This window comes from Herpailurus yagouaroundi, unplaced genomic scaffold (genome assembly GCF_014898765.1).
Source record: "Herpailurus yagouaroundi ecotype Mexico unplaced genomic scaffold, PumYag 210, whole genome shotgun sequence".
NCBI classification, from domain to species: Eukaryota; Metazoa; Chordata; class Mammalia; order Carnivora; family Felidae; genus Herpailurus; species Herpailurus yagouaroundi.
Window position 1 is genome coordinate 28,926,326 of NW_024412441.1, and position 17,873 is coordinate 28,944,198.

At 36.8% G+C, this 17,873-nt stretch overlaps 1 protein-coding gene across 5 annotated transcripts in view; it reads right to left on the minus strand.

Moving 5' to 3' along the window:
* Positions 1-5,100: 5,100 nt before the first annotated feature.
* Positions 5,101-17,873, minus strand: part of SEPTIN10 (septin 10) — a 67,819-nt gene continuing 55,046 nt past the window's right edge. For 2 of the 5 annotated variants that reach the window (XM_040454172.1, XM_040454173.1), the window contains exons 9-11: positions 14,709-14,841; positions 8,759-8,946; positions 5,101-5,401 (exon numbers count right to left, since the gene is read on the minus strand). In XM_040454172.1, coding sequence (XP_040310106.1) covers positions 5,233-5,401; positions 8,759-8,946; positions 14,709-14,841 — 490 coding nt within the window. In that variant the 3' untranslated portion in view covers positions 5,101-5,232. Of the gene's footprint in view, positions 5,402-5,525; positions 6,767-7,849; positions 8,008-8,758; positions 8,947-14,708; positions 14,842-17,873 lie in introns of those variants that run through there. The other 3 variants (XM_040454175.1, XM_040454170.1, XM_040454174.1) reach the window with 3 other exon arrangements.

Below are 17,873 nucleotides of genomic sequence, written 5' to 3' on the forward strand. Positions count from 1 at the left end.
TACACAGATTCAATATGGGTGGGTGTTGTGGCTTGGTGTCTTGTGGGTTTGTTTAGCTGTGCACTTGGCTTTACACTTCTAGACTTGGCAGAATTTAAGATTTAGGCAGCCTGCTGCTTTTAATTTATGGGTAACAGCTACTTGTAGCTAAGAGAGGCAGGAATTTCAGCAAGGGTCAGAAGTCTCACTTGGGTCTCACGGGGCTAAAATCAAAGAATTAAATCAAAATCAAAGCACAGCTGAGTTCCTTCTGAAGGCTCTAGGAGAGAATCCGTTTCCTTACTTTTCCCAGCTTCTGCAGGTGCCCTGTGCTCCTTGGCTGTGACCCCTTCTTCTGTCATCAGAGCCAAGAGTGGCACTTCTCTCTGACCTGTTTCAGTGGTCACATCTCTCTCTGACTACAGCCAGGAGAGGCCCTCAGCTCTAAAGAACTAAGTGATTAGACTAGGCCCACCTAGTCTGGAGAATCCAGGACCATCACCGCAGCTCAAGGTTGTACATCTATTGTCTCTTTTGCCAGCTCAGGCTACATATTCCCAGGTTTGGAACATTAGGGCACAGACATCATTGGGGGGGGGGGGGGGGCGGGGAGAGGGAAACACTGTTCTATTTACCACAGGGAGAGAAGTGAAAGAATGCTTTCCTCTTTAAATGTCTGGTAGGATTCCAGGGTGAAGCTATCTTGGCCTAAACTTCATGAGGATTTTAATTATGGATTATCTCTTATTATGAAATTTCCTATTAATTTTTTATCAGTAAGCTATTTTTAAAATGAATTTATCATTTCTTCTGTATTTTCAAATTTATTGATGACACTTTAATGCCTAACAGGATCTGTAGTGACATCTTCTTCATTTCCATTGCTTTTGCCTTTAACTTTTTAAGAAAAAATATCAGGCTTATTGAGGTATATGGAATATTTCCACCACTCTAAGAGATTTCCTTGTGTGCATTTGAAGTCAATCTTCCTCCCTCAGCAGGCCCAGCAACTACAGCTGATTTCTGTCCCTATGGTTTTGCTTTGGCAAAAATGTCACATAAATGTAGTCATATAGCCGTTTGTGTCTGGTTTGACTTAGCAAAGTACTTCTGGATTTATTCATGTATCTACATGTATCAGTGTGCCCCTTTTCATTGTATGATGAACTACAACTTGTTTATACATTTATCAGTTGATGGACATTTGAGTTGTTACAAGTTTGGCAGATTATGGAAAAAACTGCTATAAACATTTAAATACAGGTCTTTGTATGGACAAATATTTTCATCTATCTTGAATACATTTTTTAGGACTGGAATTGCTGGGTTTTATGGCATGGCAGGTAGAACAATGTCCTCCTAGAGATCTGAATCCACAGAACCTTTGAATGTTAGGTTGCATGGCAGAGGGAAACTAAGGTTGCTAGCCAGCAGATGGGGAATTGCTGCTAGTGGGCTCCATGTAATCACCAAAGTCTCTTAAGGTGGAAGAGGGAGGAAGAGAAAAAGGTCAGACTGAGGCCATGTGAGGATTCAACTCACCACTGCTGACTTTGAAGATGGGGGAAGCAATCATGAGCCAAGGAATATGGGCAGCTTCTGGAAGCAGGAAAAGGCAGAGGATTCTCCCCTAGGGCCTCCAGAAGGAACAGATCCCTGGCCACACCTTGATTTTAGCCCTGTGAACCCCATGTCAGCCTTCCAGCCTCCAAGAATGTAATACAGTGTTTTTTAAGTCAATAAGTTTGTGGCAATTTGTTATAGCAGCTGTAGAAAACTAACACATATGGTGAGGGAACAGGAAGCTGGCTGACTTTCCAAAATGACTGAACCATTTTGCATTCCCACCAGCAATGCAGTGTTCTAGTCATTCCACAACTCCCCACCTTCATTTTCGTAATGTCAGGTTTGTTGTTTTCAACTCTGGCCATTCCAAGCCTCTTTCCTTTCTTCTTGGTCATTCTTCCCTTGGTTTTTTAATCTTAATATATCTTTTAAAAATATAGGAAATTTGGATTTTTTTTCTATTTCATTAATTCCTGTTTTCATCTTTATTATTTTGCTTTGGGTTTAATTTACTATTCTTTTCCTAACTTCTTGAGATGAATGTGTACAACATTGGTTTTCAGCCTTTTTTCCCTCCTAATACTAGCATTTAGGATTATAAGTTTTAGCCTTTTTTTCTCTTCTAATGCTAGCACAGCATGGAGAACTATAAATTTTGAGCCTAAGCATAACTTTAGCTGTTTCTCACAAGTTTTGATATAGGTTTTCATTATCATTCAGCTCAAAATATTTTTCAAATTTCCTTTTTGATTTCTTCTCTGACCCATGGGTTACTTAGAAGTTTGTTAGTTTCCAAATATATGGGAATTTTTGTTATTACTGATTTCTATCTTAATTATATGATGATCAGTCTACATGTAACTCCTTCAGAAGGTACTCAGGCTCACTTTGTAGTCAAATGTCCTGGTCAGTTTTCATAAATGTTCCCAGTGGGCCTGAAAGCAGTGTGTGTTCTGTGATTTGGGGTATACTGCTCTATAATTAATTGCTCACCTGGCCAATGTGGTTGAATGTTTTCTTCAAGGCTCCCATATTTGTACTAATATTGGTCCACTTGGTCTATCATATACAAAAGGTGTATGGAAATCTCCCAGAGTATGGATTTGCATACTTCTCCACATATTCTCATCAATTTTTGCTTTAAATATGCTCACAGAGGCTGTAATGTACATACAAATTTGTTGTTATATATTCTTGTATTTGAAGGTCTATCTCCAACAATACCTTTGCGTTAAAGTTTTTTTTTAATATATAGAAAATATAGCTACACATTAGCTTTTGGTTAGAGTCTGCATGATGTACTTTTTCCTATCTTCTGTCTATGAAGACAGAGAAAGTTTCAGGCCTCTCATAAAATGATTATAGCTGATTTTTAAACACTTTGTCTAAAAAAATTATAGCATGTAATCAATGTGATAACATATTTACTTGGGTCTACATCTACCATATTATTAAATGTTTTCTGGTTGTCATACCTGTTTTATTTTCTTTGCTTTCTTTTGAATTATCATTTATTAGACTAGTGTTCCCTCTGTCAGTTTGAAAGTTACATACTTTACTGTGTTTACGTGCACTCTTACGAAGTCTCATGTTACTGGGCTGACTGGGACTCATTCTCCTCCCAGTTAATGGAAGAACCTTAGATGACTTGATTTATCCCACTCCCCCAATTTATATGCCACTCTAGTCTTGTGTTTTAGTTTTCTGTATATTTCCAACTCTTTAAGACATTATCATTGTTTCACAGTCATTATTCATTTAGATTTATCCATTTGGTTACCACTTCCATTACCATATATACCTTTCTGCATCCGTATTTTTTAAATACTACTTATTTATTCTATTACACAAGAACTGCTCACCTGTTTTCAGTATGGAGGTTCCTCAAAAAATTAAAAATAGAATTACCCTATGACCCAGCAATTGTACTACTAGGTGTTTGCCCAAAGGATACAAAAATACTGATTCGAAGGGGCACATGCACCCCAATGTTTACAGCGGCATCATCAACAATAGCCAAATTATGGAAAGAGCCCAAATGTCCACCGACTGACGAATGGATAAAGAAGATATGGTATAGAATACTACTTGGTGATGAAAAGGAATGAAATCTTGCATTTGCAACAACATGGATGGAACTAGAGAGTATTATGCTATAAAAATAAGTCAGTCAGAGAAAGACATACATTTTTTCACTCATATGTGGAATTTGAGAAACTCAACAGATGAACACAGGGGAAGGGAAGGAAAAAATAAGAAAAACAGGGAGGCAAACCATAAGAGATTCTTAATACAGAGAACAAACTGAGGGTTGCTAAAGGGGAGTTGGGTGGGAGGGAGGATGTGTTAAATGGGCTCTGGGCATTCAGGAGGGCACTTTTGGGATGAACACTGGATGTCATATTTAAGAGTTCAGGTTCTACTCCGGAAACCAAGACTACACTGTAGTCTTGAATTAAAAAAAAAACTTTAATTAAAAAAAAAAAAAAAAAAAAGAACTGCTCACCTGGACTGCAGTCTCTCTACTGAGTCACCCCGCCCAAGCCAGTTCCAGCTCCTCCAATACATCTTTTCTGTTAACTCTGGAGGAATATCTGACCATGTGAGGTCAAATATTTCCATGGCTCCTACTGCCTGTGGGATTGGGTTTATAAACTCTTTCTTGATCTGTCCCCTAATTCTAAAATTTCATCCTCACTCTTTTTCCACATCTCCCCTATACTCTCTACTCATAGTTAGCTATTTTCTAGAGTACACAGATATTATCAAAAACATGCTATTCCTTGTACCTGCATTATGGTTCTCCATTCACATATCTAAAAAACTGCTTCCAATCCTTCAAGACCCAGTCACTTCCCTGAGTGCTTTCTTGTGTTCTGTGGGTGAGATAAAAGCCCTTCTGAGACTACTCTATGCGTAAATTTGCTCTCTTGTCTTGTTACTGTTCTGGTTGCTCCATTAGAGCATGGCTAGCCTTAACCATGCGTATGCCTATTTCCTAGCCCAATAGGAAAATGGGGCCTAAATTGAGTTCTTCTTCAAAAAGGGGATAATAGTCCCTGTAATGTTTTCTTCCCCCTTTGTGTTTTTCTGAAGCTGAAATCATAGTCTATGTGAAAAAGCTTTAAAGATCAGACAAGTATGTAAAGATTAATGGTTGATAATGAGGTAATTGTTTCACATGCTTTATGGAAAACAAATTACCAAAACATGTCTAGCTTTATTTTGTTCCCAGGGAATTTATTAATTCAAGCTTCATTGGATCATAACTCACTTTGTAACCCTGCATCTGGATAGTGAAGAATAAATCAGGTTTGTAAGAAGAACATGAACATTATAGTGTATTTGTTCTCAAAACTTTGAATCTCAAATAAATGAAATAAATTAAAGATCACATTGTCAGTTGAAGCACATGTGGTGAGTCTTGCTTACAGCAGAGTCAGTAGTAGTAATAAATGATTACCCTTCTGCTAAGTTCAGAGTCTTAGGCAGGTTTCCATAATCTTTTCAACTAGAAAATTGAATATTTTTTTTTAACATTGCCAACAACCAATCTGGCATTTAAACTTACTTTATTAAAGTTGAGTATAGCTGTTTAATACATAGTTTAATATAATAAAACTACAGATGACCAGCACTCACATTACATAATTGAGCTTCCAGGATGACACTCCCCTCAGCTAACGCTCAGTGCTGTGGCAGTGGATGGGCTCTGTACGACAGGCTACCTGCCCTCAGGGACTCACGGGCTCTCCTGCTCTCACCTTCCAGCTGGGCTCCGTACAACAGGCTACCTGCCCTCATGGACTCAGAGGCTCTCTTGCTCCCACCTTCCAGAACCTGGGCATTACTGATCCTGAGAAGAAAGTTCAGAGCTTTTTCTGTGATACTTATAACTTACTTTACTAATGTTTTAAAAGGCTGAGACATTTGTGAATTTCAAATGCAAAACTGGAATTTAAGGTGTTTGTTCTGATAAATTATGCTATGAAATGAAAGGTTTTATTTGCAACTTATACAATTTCATGAAAATATACACTGCTCAGAATCTGACATAGGCTAAGTAAAACATTTTGTTTTCTGAAAAATACTGGTAATATACATCTCTGTCTTAAAATAATTCAAACACATGATTAAATGAACTAATTTTGACAAAATGTTTCTTTAAGATGACAGTTTGCAAAAAGAAAAGTTAAAGTAATTTTAAACCAATTTTAGTAAATACGTAGATATATCTTATTTGTCAAGAGGATATTTTATTTAGGATATTCAAGTACAAAAGTGAAAAATTATATACCTATCTATGACTGTTAAGAAAAAGTTAGAAGGCATCCAATTGTTCTAAGAATACTATGAAGGCACTGAATTCAAATATCTCAATATATGAGTTATCTAAATTTTTATATCTTTAATATTCAGATGCTGACAGATATTTTCTTAAGAAATATTTTTAATAAGACAATTCAACCTTATGATTTTTTTCCCTGGAAGACAGTTTTAAACATATAAAATATCCTAATGAAATAGAGTGGCAACACCCCAGATTCAAAGGTACTCATCACTAGAAAAGGGATTTATACCTAGATGTTATTACTTTCAAACATATCTTGCTCCATTACAACAATACTTCAACCACAATAAGGTATAGTGAAGCATAGAAGGGCCATCATGTTACATAATTTCATACAAAAGCGTAGGATCATGTTATCAATTGGATAATGGTACAAAAATTAAAAACTTCTATAAAACTATTAAGAGATTAGAGCTTCAGGTATATAATACATTTTAAAACATATTTCCCAAATTTTACCTTTGGTATGTACAAAAAAGGAGTTCCTCTTGGAATATAAATGTAATCAGATAGCCATACAATGAATGAGTTCTGTATTTTCAATGTCACTGACACTTTGCTCCATGGTACAATGCATGTAAGTGACAATAACCAGGCAGCAGGAAAAATGATCTACATTCATCACAAACCAGCAACTTGAAAACCTCTAATAACAGTGAATATATAAGTGATATCATTCACTGTGGCTTATATATTAACTTCATACTTAAAAGCATTTAAGTGCCATTTGTGGCCATTTGCCAGATATAGAATAAGTGATACAGAAAATAAAAACAGCAAGAAAATCAGAGCATACTTCTAACATTTTAATAACTTTTGCTTGTGATGACCTTCTATGATCTGGAACCTTTGTTTTACATAAAATTGGAGCTGGAAAGAGAAAAAAAACCTTTTGATTGGTACAATAAAAAACTATATAGGAAATAAAAATTATTAAAACCATTAGTTTTACAAAGCTTTTACAGAAAGAGCAAATATACATCTAATATACTATAGGATATCTAGCTATGGGACTTTGGAAAAGAAAAAATAAAAATACCTCATCAAACTCTATTTTCTTGAATATTAATTCTTCTGAGCTCTCAAAAAACTATGGGCTTTGCCCTTACTTTATAAACAAGAACACATACTAATGGTTGTTAAGTGGAGCAGGGTGACAATTTTTACAAAGCAAATGTAAGCTGTCTTTCATACATGGAATAAACTTGGGGAATTTTTAGTAACACTGGATTAAGATGAAAGGATAAGAAGGTAAAAGGTCCCTTAACTGTACAATTCAAAGCATATCTTAAAGCAGTAATAAACTATATTTATAGCTTATCTTTTGAAATTCAATTATTGAATAAAAATAGCTATTAAAAATCATATACATTTTTTTGACAAGTAATTGCAGGCCCACTATATAGCAGGCACCGTTATAGGCTCTGGACATGGATGCATCAATGAACAAAACAAAGATCCATGCCCTTGTAAAGTTTATATGGAAGGATCACACATGAGAATTCCTTCCTTCTTTCTTCTCCCCAAACTATAAAATCCACAGGTCGGCTAAGTCCACCAAAACCCTGTGGATTTACTTCTCCATAGTTTAAAAATTGGAAAGTCCCCATGGTCCAATGTTAGGTTTCCCTAATTATTTGAAGTAAGTCACAATATTCTGAAAATGCTGGGTTTGAAATAAGATATGATGATAAAATTAAATCAGAAATGTTGCTCTGTGAGGAACAGAAGGAGAGCTGGATGCTGCCAAAACAGAGGCAGCTGGAATAAACTAAGGCAAAGAGTCACAGAGAAGCACTCTCAACAGAACAGGTTAATGATGAATTTCAAGAACAGTCAACTAGCCAAAATGACAAGGGCATTTTAAGTAGGAGAAATAAAGGACATAAAATATAGAAAAGAAAAAAAAAACTTATTTTCTAAAATGTTGGTAACTTTGATTTTAACACATACCCCAAACCTATAAGCCTTGAGATTATCATCCAAATGCTACTCATGGCCACCCCATTGTACAGGGGCCCTCTCTACCTTCCTCTGCTTCTTTACGTCCACCATTGATTTCACAAGCTCTGACATCAAAGCATAGGAGTTCAAATCGATAGCCTGGATCCCTTATTAAAATAAAAATTCTCACAAAATCATTATCAGTAGAATTTGTAAAATAAAAAAAGAGAACCTAAGAATTTGGTCTTTTATCAAGTATTACTTTACTTCTATGATTCCCCAACAAAGTATATACATAAAATTCAAAATATATATAACCAACAGTAGGTAAGTCAGCAGTTATTAGAAATACAGGCTAGCTGGGGCGCCTGGGTGGCGCAGTCGGTTAAGCGCCCGACTTCAGCCAGGTCACGATCTCGCGGTCCGTGAGTTCGAGCCCCGCGTCAGGCTCTGGGCTGATGGCTCAGAGCCTGGAGCCTGTTTCCGATTCTGTGTCTCCCTCTCTCTCTGACCCTCCCCCGTTCATGCTCTGTCTCTCTCTGTCCCAAAAATAAATAAACGTTGAAAAAAAAAAAAAAAAAGAAATACAGGCTAGGTGACAAAATAAGAGCAGCCATTCTTCCCCCCAGGTAGCTGACCCTTTCTACATTATGATACTTTTTTTTCCCTCATTCATTTGCTCACTTTGGCAAATATTTACTGAGCACCTAATAGGTACCAGGTGCTGTTCTAGATGCTGCAGAAACAGCAGTGAAGAAAAGGGACAGGTCTCTGCTCTCAAGGAGCTGATATTTTAATCACAAGAGGTTGACAAGGAATAAGGAAACTGGTAAGTTCAATGAAGATCAAACAGGGCAATGAGAAAGAAAGTAATGGAGGAATTGGGCCACCAGAGTCAGGGAGTTGGGGATGGCTTACTTCTTACGGTCTTTGTCCTTCTTCAGGTTGCTGCCTGATGCCATGTAGGACTGGTTCTGGTATATCTCTGAAGTAGCTTTCTTTTTTGAGAAAGCGATTATTTCTTCTTCCAAGAGTCTTCTCTTTTCTTCAAGCTTCATTCTCTCTTCTTGGTGAACTCTTTTAAGGTGCTCAAATTTAGCCTGTAGCTGTGAAAGAAAGGTGCAGTTCCCAGCAACAACACACTGTGGCAGCACATGCACAGGAATGTTCTCCGGCTTAGCAACAATTTCTAACACTAACCTACACAGCAATCTACAAGTTTTCCTGATGTCTCGAAAGTTCATGCTTTAAGGAAAAATGTACATATGGAACTGCCTTGGTAACTTTAATTATAAATGAGTTCCCATGCAAAAGATGCATGAATAAAAACACATAATAAAAAAAATACAGTCTCATGTAAAATCCTGTTTTTTTTATTCTAATTTTATTTTTTCATTTTTTTTAAACATAATTGATTGTCAAGTTAGCTAACATACAGTGTATACAGTGTGTTCTTGGCTTCGGGAGTAGATTCCCATGTTTTTAAAACATTTGACCTTTTCTTAGAGTTTTCATTTTCTTGTTCTATATATTTCCCTGCAAAGCCTCTTCAAATAAAACTCTCTAAAATCCATGCTTAATAAAAGTGAGGGACACAAATTACAAAAGCAAGTTATTTTCCAAGTAAAGATACCAAATATAGTGAAACTGTTAAAAGTTCTATTGGTAATCCTGCTTGGAAAGTGTCAACTGTCAATTTAAATCAAGAACCTTAAAAATCTATTACATTTTCCCACAGTCATTCACCTTCTTTTTTTTTTTTTTAATTTTTTTTTTCAACGTTTATTTATTTTTGGGACAGAGAGAGACAGAGCATGAACGGGGGAGGGTCAGAGAGAGAGGGAGACACAGAATCGGAAACAGGCTCCAGGCTCTGAGCCATCAGCCCAGAGCCCGACGCGGGGCTCGAACTCACGGACCGCGAGATCGTGACCTGGCTGAAGTCGGACGCTTAACCGACTGCGCCACCCAGGCGCCCCTCATTCACCTTCTTGAAATCTAAGCTAAATCAAGAAATCCTAAATTGAGTAAGTTTTATTCATAAAAATAATCACTATAGTTGAGTTTACAGCATAATGGAAAACATAGCCCACATCTAATAAAGTCAAAAAGTAAATTTGTGCTAAATACACTCAATGCAACCATTAAAATGAGTTTGTAAAAGTTTATAACATTATAACATGATACTTCCTTGGTTTGTTTATCTAGAAAAGAATCTAGGGACTTTAGTGGATCCTATATCAATGAGCCGCATGTCTTGCCTGCCAAGAACACACGCACAGCATCCAAAATCTAGATAAAAAAGGTAACTTTTTGAATTCCCTGGTCTAGTTAGATAACGTTTAGTATTTTCAGTTCTGGGTAGCATTCATATAAAAAAGTAGGACTTGGTTTCTAGAAAAGATGGCATATAAGAAACTGAAGAGCTAAACTCCATCCTAATAAAAATTCACTGTTCCAAATATGGAAGAGGTTGTCTTGTGCGCCAGTAAATCCTGACAGGAGATGTATTTAAAAGGAGACAGAACAGGATTGAAACAGATTAAGTAAAATTCTTCTTCCCTAAAATGCTTTTATTACTGAGGATGGCATTTCAGAGAAGCATCAGTTCATTAGTATTTGCTTATTTCATAGTTCCTGCTTTTACAAAAATTTATGTGTGTGTGTGCATGTGTATTTAAAAAGTGGGGTTCATCTAGTTGTCATTCAAATCAATGGTATACACAGAGTCACAACTGAGTATGTGTGTATCTTCTATAAATGTGGGAGAGGAGCTGAGTAAAGCCTGGAAAGACAGGATACAGGAGTGGATTTAGATTATGTGTATAAGAGTGGATTTAGAGGACACGTATAAAGACATCTCTGATTACTTAAATGTAGGCTGCATACTCTATATGCATAGTTAAATATCTTGAAAGGTTATAGACTACTTCATAGATCATTCATGAAGTTGACTAAAAATTGCAGAAATACTACAAAAAGAAAAATGTTTTAAAAAGGGAGGCAGAGATAGGTATGACTATTATTTACATAATGTGGAATTCACAACTTTTGACAGCAGCAGTCTATTCCATGTACATAAAGCACTCACTTATGGTTCCACTATGTAATTCAAACATATTTCAAATACTCAGAAGCAGTGTTTACATATTGGTGGTACTGTCTTAAGGGCATTGGTGAGAAGCTATAATACTCTAAAGTATTAATGCTACTGGCTTTACAGTATTAAAACTAGCCATGAAGTACCTTGTAACATTAATAAAAGAGGCCCAGAATCTACTGCCTATAACGCTATATAGTTAAAAACTTAGGGAGCACCTGGGTGGCTCAGTCAGTTAAGCATCCAACTTCAGCTCAGGTCATAATCTCATGGCTCATGAGTTCAAACCCCGTGTTGGGTTCTGTGCTGACAGCTCAGAGCCTGGAGCCTGCTTCGAATTCTGTGTCTCCCTTTCTCTGTACCTCCCCCACTTACACTCTGTCTCTCTCTCAAAACTAAATCAACAGTATGGAGGTTCCTAAAAAAATTAAAAAATAGATATACCCTATGATCCAGCAATAGCACTGCTAGGAATTTACCCAAGGGATACAGGAGGGCTGATGCATAGAGGCACATATACCCCAATGTTTACAGCAGCACTTTCAACAACAGCCAAATTATGGAAAGAGCCTAAATGTCCATCAACTGATGAATGGATAAAGAAGATGTGGTTTACATATACAATGGAATTCTACTTGGCAATGAGAAAGAATGAACTCTTGCCATTTGCAGCAATGTGGATGGAACTGGAAGGTATTATGCTGAGTGAAATAAGTCAGAGAAGGACAGATATCCTATGTTTTCACTCATGTGGATCTTGAGAAACTTAACAGAAGTCCATTGGGGAGGGGAAGTGGAAAAAAAAAGTTACAGAGAGGGAGAGAGGCAAACCATAAGACACTTTTAAATACTGAGAACAAACTGAGGGTTGATGCGGGGGGAGGGGAAAGTGGGTGATGGGCATGGAGGAGGGCACCTGTTGGGATGAACACTGGGTGTTGCATGGAAACCAATTTGACAATAAATTGTATTAGGGGCGCCTGGGTGGCGCAGTCGGTTAAGCATCCGACTTCAGCCAGGTCACGATCTCGCGGTCCGTGAGTTCGAGCCCCGCGTCAGGCTCTGGGCTGATGGCTCGGAGCCTGTATGTAGCCTGTTTCCGATTCTGTGTCTCCCTCTCTCTCTGCCCCTCGCCCGTTCATGCTCTGTCTCTCTCTGTCCCAAAAATAAATAAACGTTGAAAAAAAAAATTTAAAAAAAAATTGTATTAAAAAAATAATAAATAAATAAATAAACATTAAAAAATTAAAAATAAAAGTCTATAAAGGATCTACTGACAAACGGTCTTTCTCTTTTTCTTTCAACCATGTGATTTGAAATTCAACCCTGAATTTTCAATTTCCTTTTAAATAACACACATTTAAACAAGATAATCTTGTATCGGATTTTAAAAATTAAAAACTCAACTATAGGGGCGCCTGGGTGGCTCAGTCGGCTAAGCATCCAACTCTTGATATCAGCTCAGGTCATGATCTCAGGGGTCATGAGATTGAGCACCACGTCAATGTGGAGCCTTCTTAAGATTCTCTCTCCCTCTACCACTCATGCTCACTCTCTCTGTCTCTGTCTCTGTCTCTCTGAAAAAAAAAAAAAAGAAAAAAAAAAGAAACAACTCAACTGTAAACCACTTCTACATCTTTTCTCCTCACTGGAAAAACTAAGAATCATGATATATGAGAATTAAACTCTTAAATAGTTTCACTCTACTTCTATCTTAAAGATGAATCTACTAATGAAAAAAAAGTCAGCATCCTCATTTCCTGCTCATTACAACTCTTTCCTCAATTTTTATACTTAAAAATAACTCAAAACTAGGGAACTATTCTTGGACAAAAGAGACTAAACAAACAGAATACCCGAATGTGATATGAGACCTACAACTGAATTCCAGTTCAAAAATAAAAAACTAAAAAATCTGTAAACAAATAAAAGAAAAAAAAACAATAAAAGACTATCTTGGGCAACTGGGGAAATGTGACTGTGGACAGGAGATCAGGTGAGATTATGGCATTCCCATTAATTTTCTTAGGTGTAATACTAGTACAATGGTTATGGAAGAAAATGTGCCTAACTTCAGAGATGCACACTGAAGTGCCTAGGGATAAAATGTCATAATATCTACAACCAGCTTTCAGATGACCAGGGAAAAATGGACACCCCTCTCTCCCAGATGCGCGCGCACACACACACACACACACACACACACACACACACATATGTAAAATAAAGGTGGCAAAACACCCATTGCTAAATCTAGGTGTGGGGAGGGACATAGGTAGGTACCCTTACTTTCACTTTCCTGTTCGAACTTTTTCAAAATACAAAGTTCAAATTCAAATTATAAACAAGATATATCAGACTATTAATTTTATAAAACTACTTACAAGCGTACTTGAAAAAATAAATTTGTAAAAATATAAATAATTCAGAAAATCTTGTATTATCAAGTTCACTTGTATTAACATTTTTGTCTTAGAAGTTCCTTTTTGAACTCATCCTTTTTGACTCTCATCTTGAATGTGGCCATTTACTTAAAAGTAGCCATTAGTTAGGTCTATAGAAAATAGTTTAACTCAAATAAAACTAAAAGTGTTGCTTGAAGAACTAGAAGCAAACAAAACTATGGAAATAACTGCAATGTTTGTGTGTGCATGTGCACATGTGTGCCAAGGTTATCCAAAAGTGATTTGACTACCTGACTGGTCTGGAAAGCCTGAGTTCAAACTCAGAAGAGTTACTTAATTGTTTTCATAGTTACCTGTTTCATGGCATCAACCCCAACAGCTCTCAAGAGCTCTCAAGAAAGGTTTTATTAAGCCACAGCTAAAACATTTCTGGTTCAAAGTTAAGGTATTTATTCCATTAGACATTCTTTCCTGCTTTGCTGAAGATTAGTTGACCATAATTTTACTATTAGGTATTTACCCAAAGGATAAAAAAAATACTGATTCAAGGGGTACATGTTCATAGCAGTGCTATCAACAACAGCCAAACTATGGAGAGAGCCCAAATGTCCATCGACTGATGAATGGATAAAGAAGCTGTGGTATGTGTATACACACACACACACACACACACACACACACAGCCTCAAAAAGAATGAAATCTTGTCATTTGCAACAATGTGGATGGAACTAGAATGCATCTACTAAACAGCGAAATAAGTCAATGAGAGAAAGTCAAAAAGCATACCATATGATTTCACTCATAAGGAGAATTTAAGAAACAAAACAGATGAACATGGGAAGGAGGGGGAAGAAAAAGAGACAGAAACAAACCATAAGAAACTCCTAAGGACAGAGAACAAACTAAGGGTTGATGGAAGTGGGTGGGAGATGGCTAGATGGGTGATGGGTATTAAGGAGGGGACTTGTTGTGATGAGCACTGGGTGTTGTATTTAAGTAATGAATCACTGAAATCTACTCCTAAACCAATAATTGCACTGTATATTAACTAAAGCATGCATAAATAAATAAATAAATAAATAAATAAATAAATAACAAAGTTAAGATACTTAAAACACCTCTTAGTGACCTAGTCCCCTTGGAGAACCACTTCTAATGGAAGACAATTTGCTCAAAAAAGCCAAATTTTTATTTGATTTCAGATTTTTAAAAGTCTGTATCCAAAGACTATGTGTTAAAATAGCTACTTTTTAAAGAACAATAAGTACTCTCCAAAAGCATCTCAGCTAAATTCTTGAGATAAATCTCTCAAACAGGACACCTAAAAAACAAATGCAGATCACATCAAACCAGTGTACTTGCCTCTCTTTCAGCTTCTTTCAATATGGCTTCTTTCTCCTTTACTCGCTGCACAAACATCTGCTTCATTTCTTCTTCCTTCCTCTGACGTTCACCATAAAATTCATGTCTTTTGGCTTCATAGGTCTCTTGAAGACTACAAAGTTATTTGTGGTACTCTCATGTTAAAAAGCGATGTAGGAAACTTTCAAATGGTCAAACATCTTGGATTAATCCTCATAAGTATACCATACTTTCCAATACCCTCTTACACACAGCAACCCAAAACATGACATTTCCTATAGCAATGAGACATAAAAAGCCACCAGTGACACAGCTAACAGAGAGTACTGGACTTCTGAAATCTCTGCTTTTTATAAGCCCTTTACAAGAAGTATTCTAATTTTACCCCAACTGAATTCCTCTTTCAGTCTTTGTTAATTGGCATCACTGTGTCTGAAAACCTTGAAGTCTTGAAGTCATCCTTGACTCTACCCTTACCTTACCTGATCACCAAAGTCTGGGAGTTCAGTCTGTGCCCCTGACATCATTTCATTCCAATCTTCTGATTTTTACAGATATCCTAGCTCAATCTTGGTCATTTTCTGCTTTCACTATTGCAATATCATAACTGATTTCTGGGCTTTTAGTTCCTCTTTCACTTTCTTCTTTCTTTTCACTCCTAAGATTTTCCAAAAAGTCCCACAAATCTCATCTTTTTTTCCATTGCACTAGTTATGTTATCTACAGAATAAGGTCCCACCTCCTTTAAATAGCACTCAAGAAACTTCACAAGCTGGCCTAATTCTACCTTTCCAGATTCATCTCTTTTAAAACAAAAAAACTTTATTTATTTTGAGAGAGAGAGAGAAAGAGAGAGACAGAGACAGAAAAAGAGAGAGATGGGGGAAGGGAGAGAGAGAGAAAGGGAGAGAGAATCCCAAGCAGGTTCCCTGCTGTCAGCACAGAGCCAGACGAGGGGATTATGAGATCATGACCTGACCTGAAATCGAGTTGGATGCTTAACCAATGGAACCACCCCAGATGCCTCTCCAGATTTGTCTCTTAACAAACAAATCTAATGCCCTAAGGTTCCAGTCATAACAGCCTACTCGTTGTTCCTAAAACACACCACAAATTTCATGCTTTAGCTTATGTGTCTCCTGTGCTTCCCATGTTATTGCCCACCTCTCAATCCTCATTCTACCCATCTAACCTTCTACTTCTCAAGGTCAAATTTAAATGCAACTTCCTCTCTAAAGCCTCCCCTAGTCTCCCCCATTGGAACTAACTGTGCCTTTGAAGCATTCTCATGGCACTTTGTACCTTTTCCTTGGCATTTATATCCTATCTGCCTCTCTCTTCTAATAGATCATTATCTTTGTAACGTGACTACAGCAAAGCTCTCTAGACATTTCAGTCTTTTAATAAATGTTCATTTGGTGACAGAAATTGGCAGAAAGTAGAGCCAGATTTAACCAACCAGAGAAAGGACTGTACTGGAACACTATGCCTAGCTGCTCTTTCTTACTTATAGCATTTCAGATGTACTTCTTATACATCAGAAATGCCAAGCCCTTCCATTTCAGCTCACCATGAGACTATCCCAAAGATTTAACAGGGAACACAAATGCACCTTCCAGCTGTGTTGCAGTGAGAAATTTCTACTGCTTACAAAAAAAAAACTTTACATATAAATAGATATAAAATGTGATAAATTAAGGCATTTTACAATCTTAAATGTTGTAACTGGAGAAATAAATCTTCCAAGTATAGAATTTTAAAAGTTCATGAAGAAATAGAGTAAGAAATGTTGCATAACAGCTATTATGGCTTATTGTGTGTGGTATGCAAAGCAGGTGTTCTGAGGAGGAAAAGATCCTAAACACTTTCTTTAAAAGCAAAATGTACAAACTGCCCTAGATAAGCACATAAATGTCCCAGATCTCAAGAACATTTTACTTTTTACCAGGCTTTTTGCTTTTCTGTGGTTGTTCTCGTCTTATTTTTGTTCTTTAAACATTTTTTTAATTTTATTTATTTTTTTTTAATTTACATCTAAGTTAGCATACAGTGCAACAATGATTTCAGGAGTAGGTTCCTTAATGCTCCTTACCCATTTAGCCCATCCCCTCCTCCCACAACCCCTCCAGCAACCCTCTGTTTGTTCTTTGTTTTTAAGAGCCTCTTATGTTTTTGTCCCCCTCCCTGTTTTTATATTATTTTTGCTTCCCTTCTCTTATGTTCATATGTTTTGTATCTTAAAGTCCTCATATGAGTGAAGTTGTATGATATTTGTCTTTCTCTGACTAATTTCGCTTAGCATAATACCCTCTAGTTCTATCCACGTAGTTGCGAATGGCAAGATTTCATTCTTTACTCACTCATTACTCCTCATTACTTGCGGAATAATTAATGAATTATTCTTTATTATTTCATTACTCCGCATTACTTCTGGAGTAATACTCCACTGTACATATATACTCATTGTGGTTTTGATTTGTATTTCCCTGATGATGAGTGATGTTGAGCATTTTTTCATGTGTTGGTTGGCCATCTGGATGTCTTCTCTGGAGAAGTGTCTATTCACGTCTTTTGCCCATTTCTTCACGGGATTATTTGTTTTTGGGGTGTTCAGTTTGATAAGCTGTTTATAGATTTTGGATACTAACCCTTTATCTGATATGTCATTTGCAAATATCTTCCCCCATTCCATCAGTTGCCTTTTAGTTTTGCTGATTGTTTCCTTTGCTGTGCAGAAGCTTTTTATTTTGATGAGGTCCCAATAGTTCTTTTTTGCTTTTGTTTCCCTTGCCTCTGGAGTCATGTTGAGTAAGGAGTTGCTGTGGCCAACGTCAAAGAGGTTTTTGCCTGCTTTCTCCTCGAGGATTTTGATGGCTTCCTGTCTAACATTTAGCTCTTCATTCCATTTTGAGTTTATTTTTGTGGATGGTGTAAGAAAGTGGTCCAGGTTCATTTTTCTGCATGTTGCTGTCCAGTTTTCCGAGCACCACTTGCTGAAGAGACTGTCTTTATTCCATTGGATATTTTCCTGCTTTGTCAAAGACTAGTTGGCCATATGTTTGTGGGTCCATTTCTGGGTTCTCTATTCTGTTTCACTGATCTGAGTGTTCTTGTGCCAATACCATACTGTCTTGATGATTACAGCTTTGTAATACAACTTGAAGT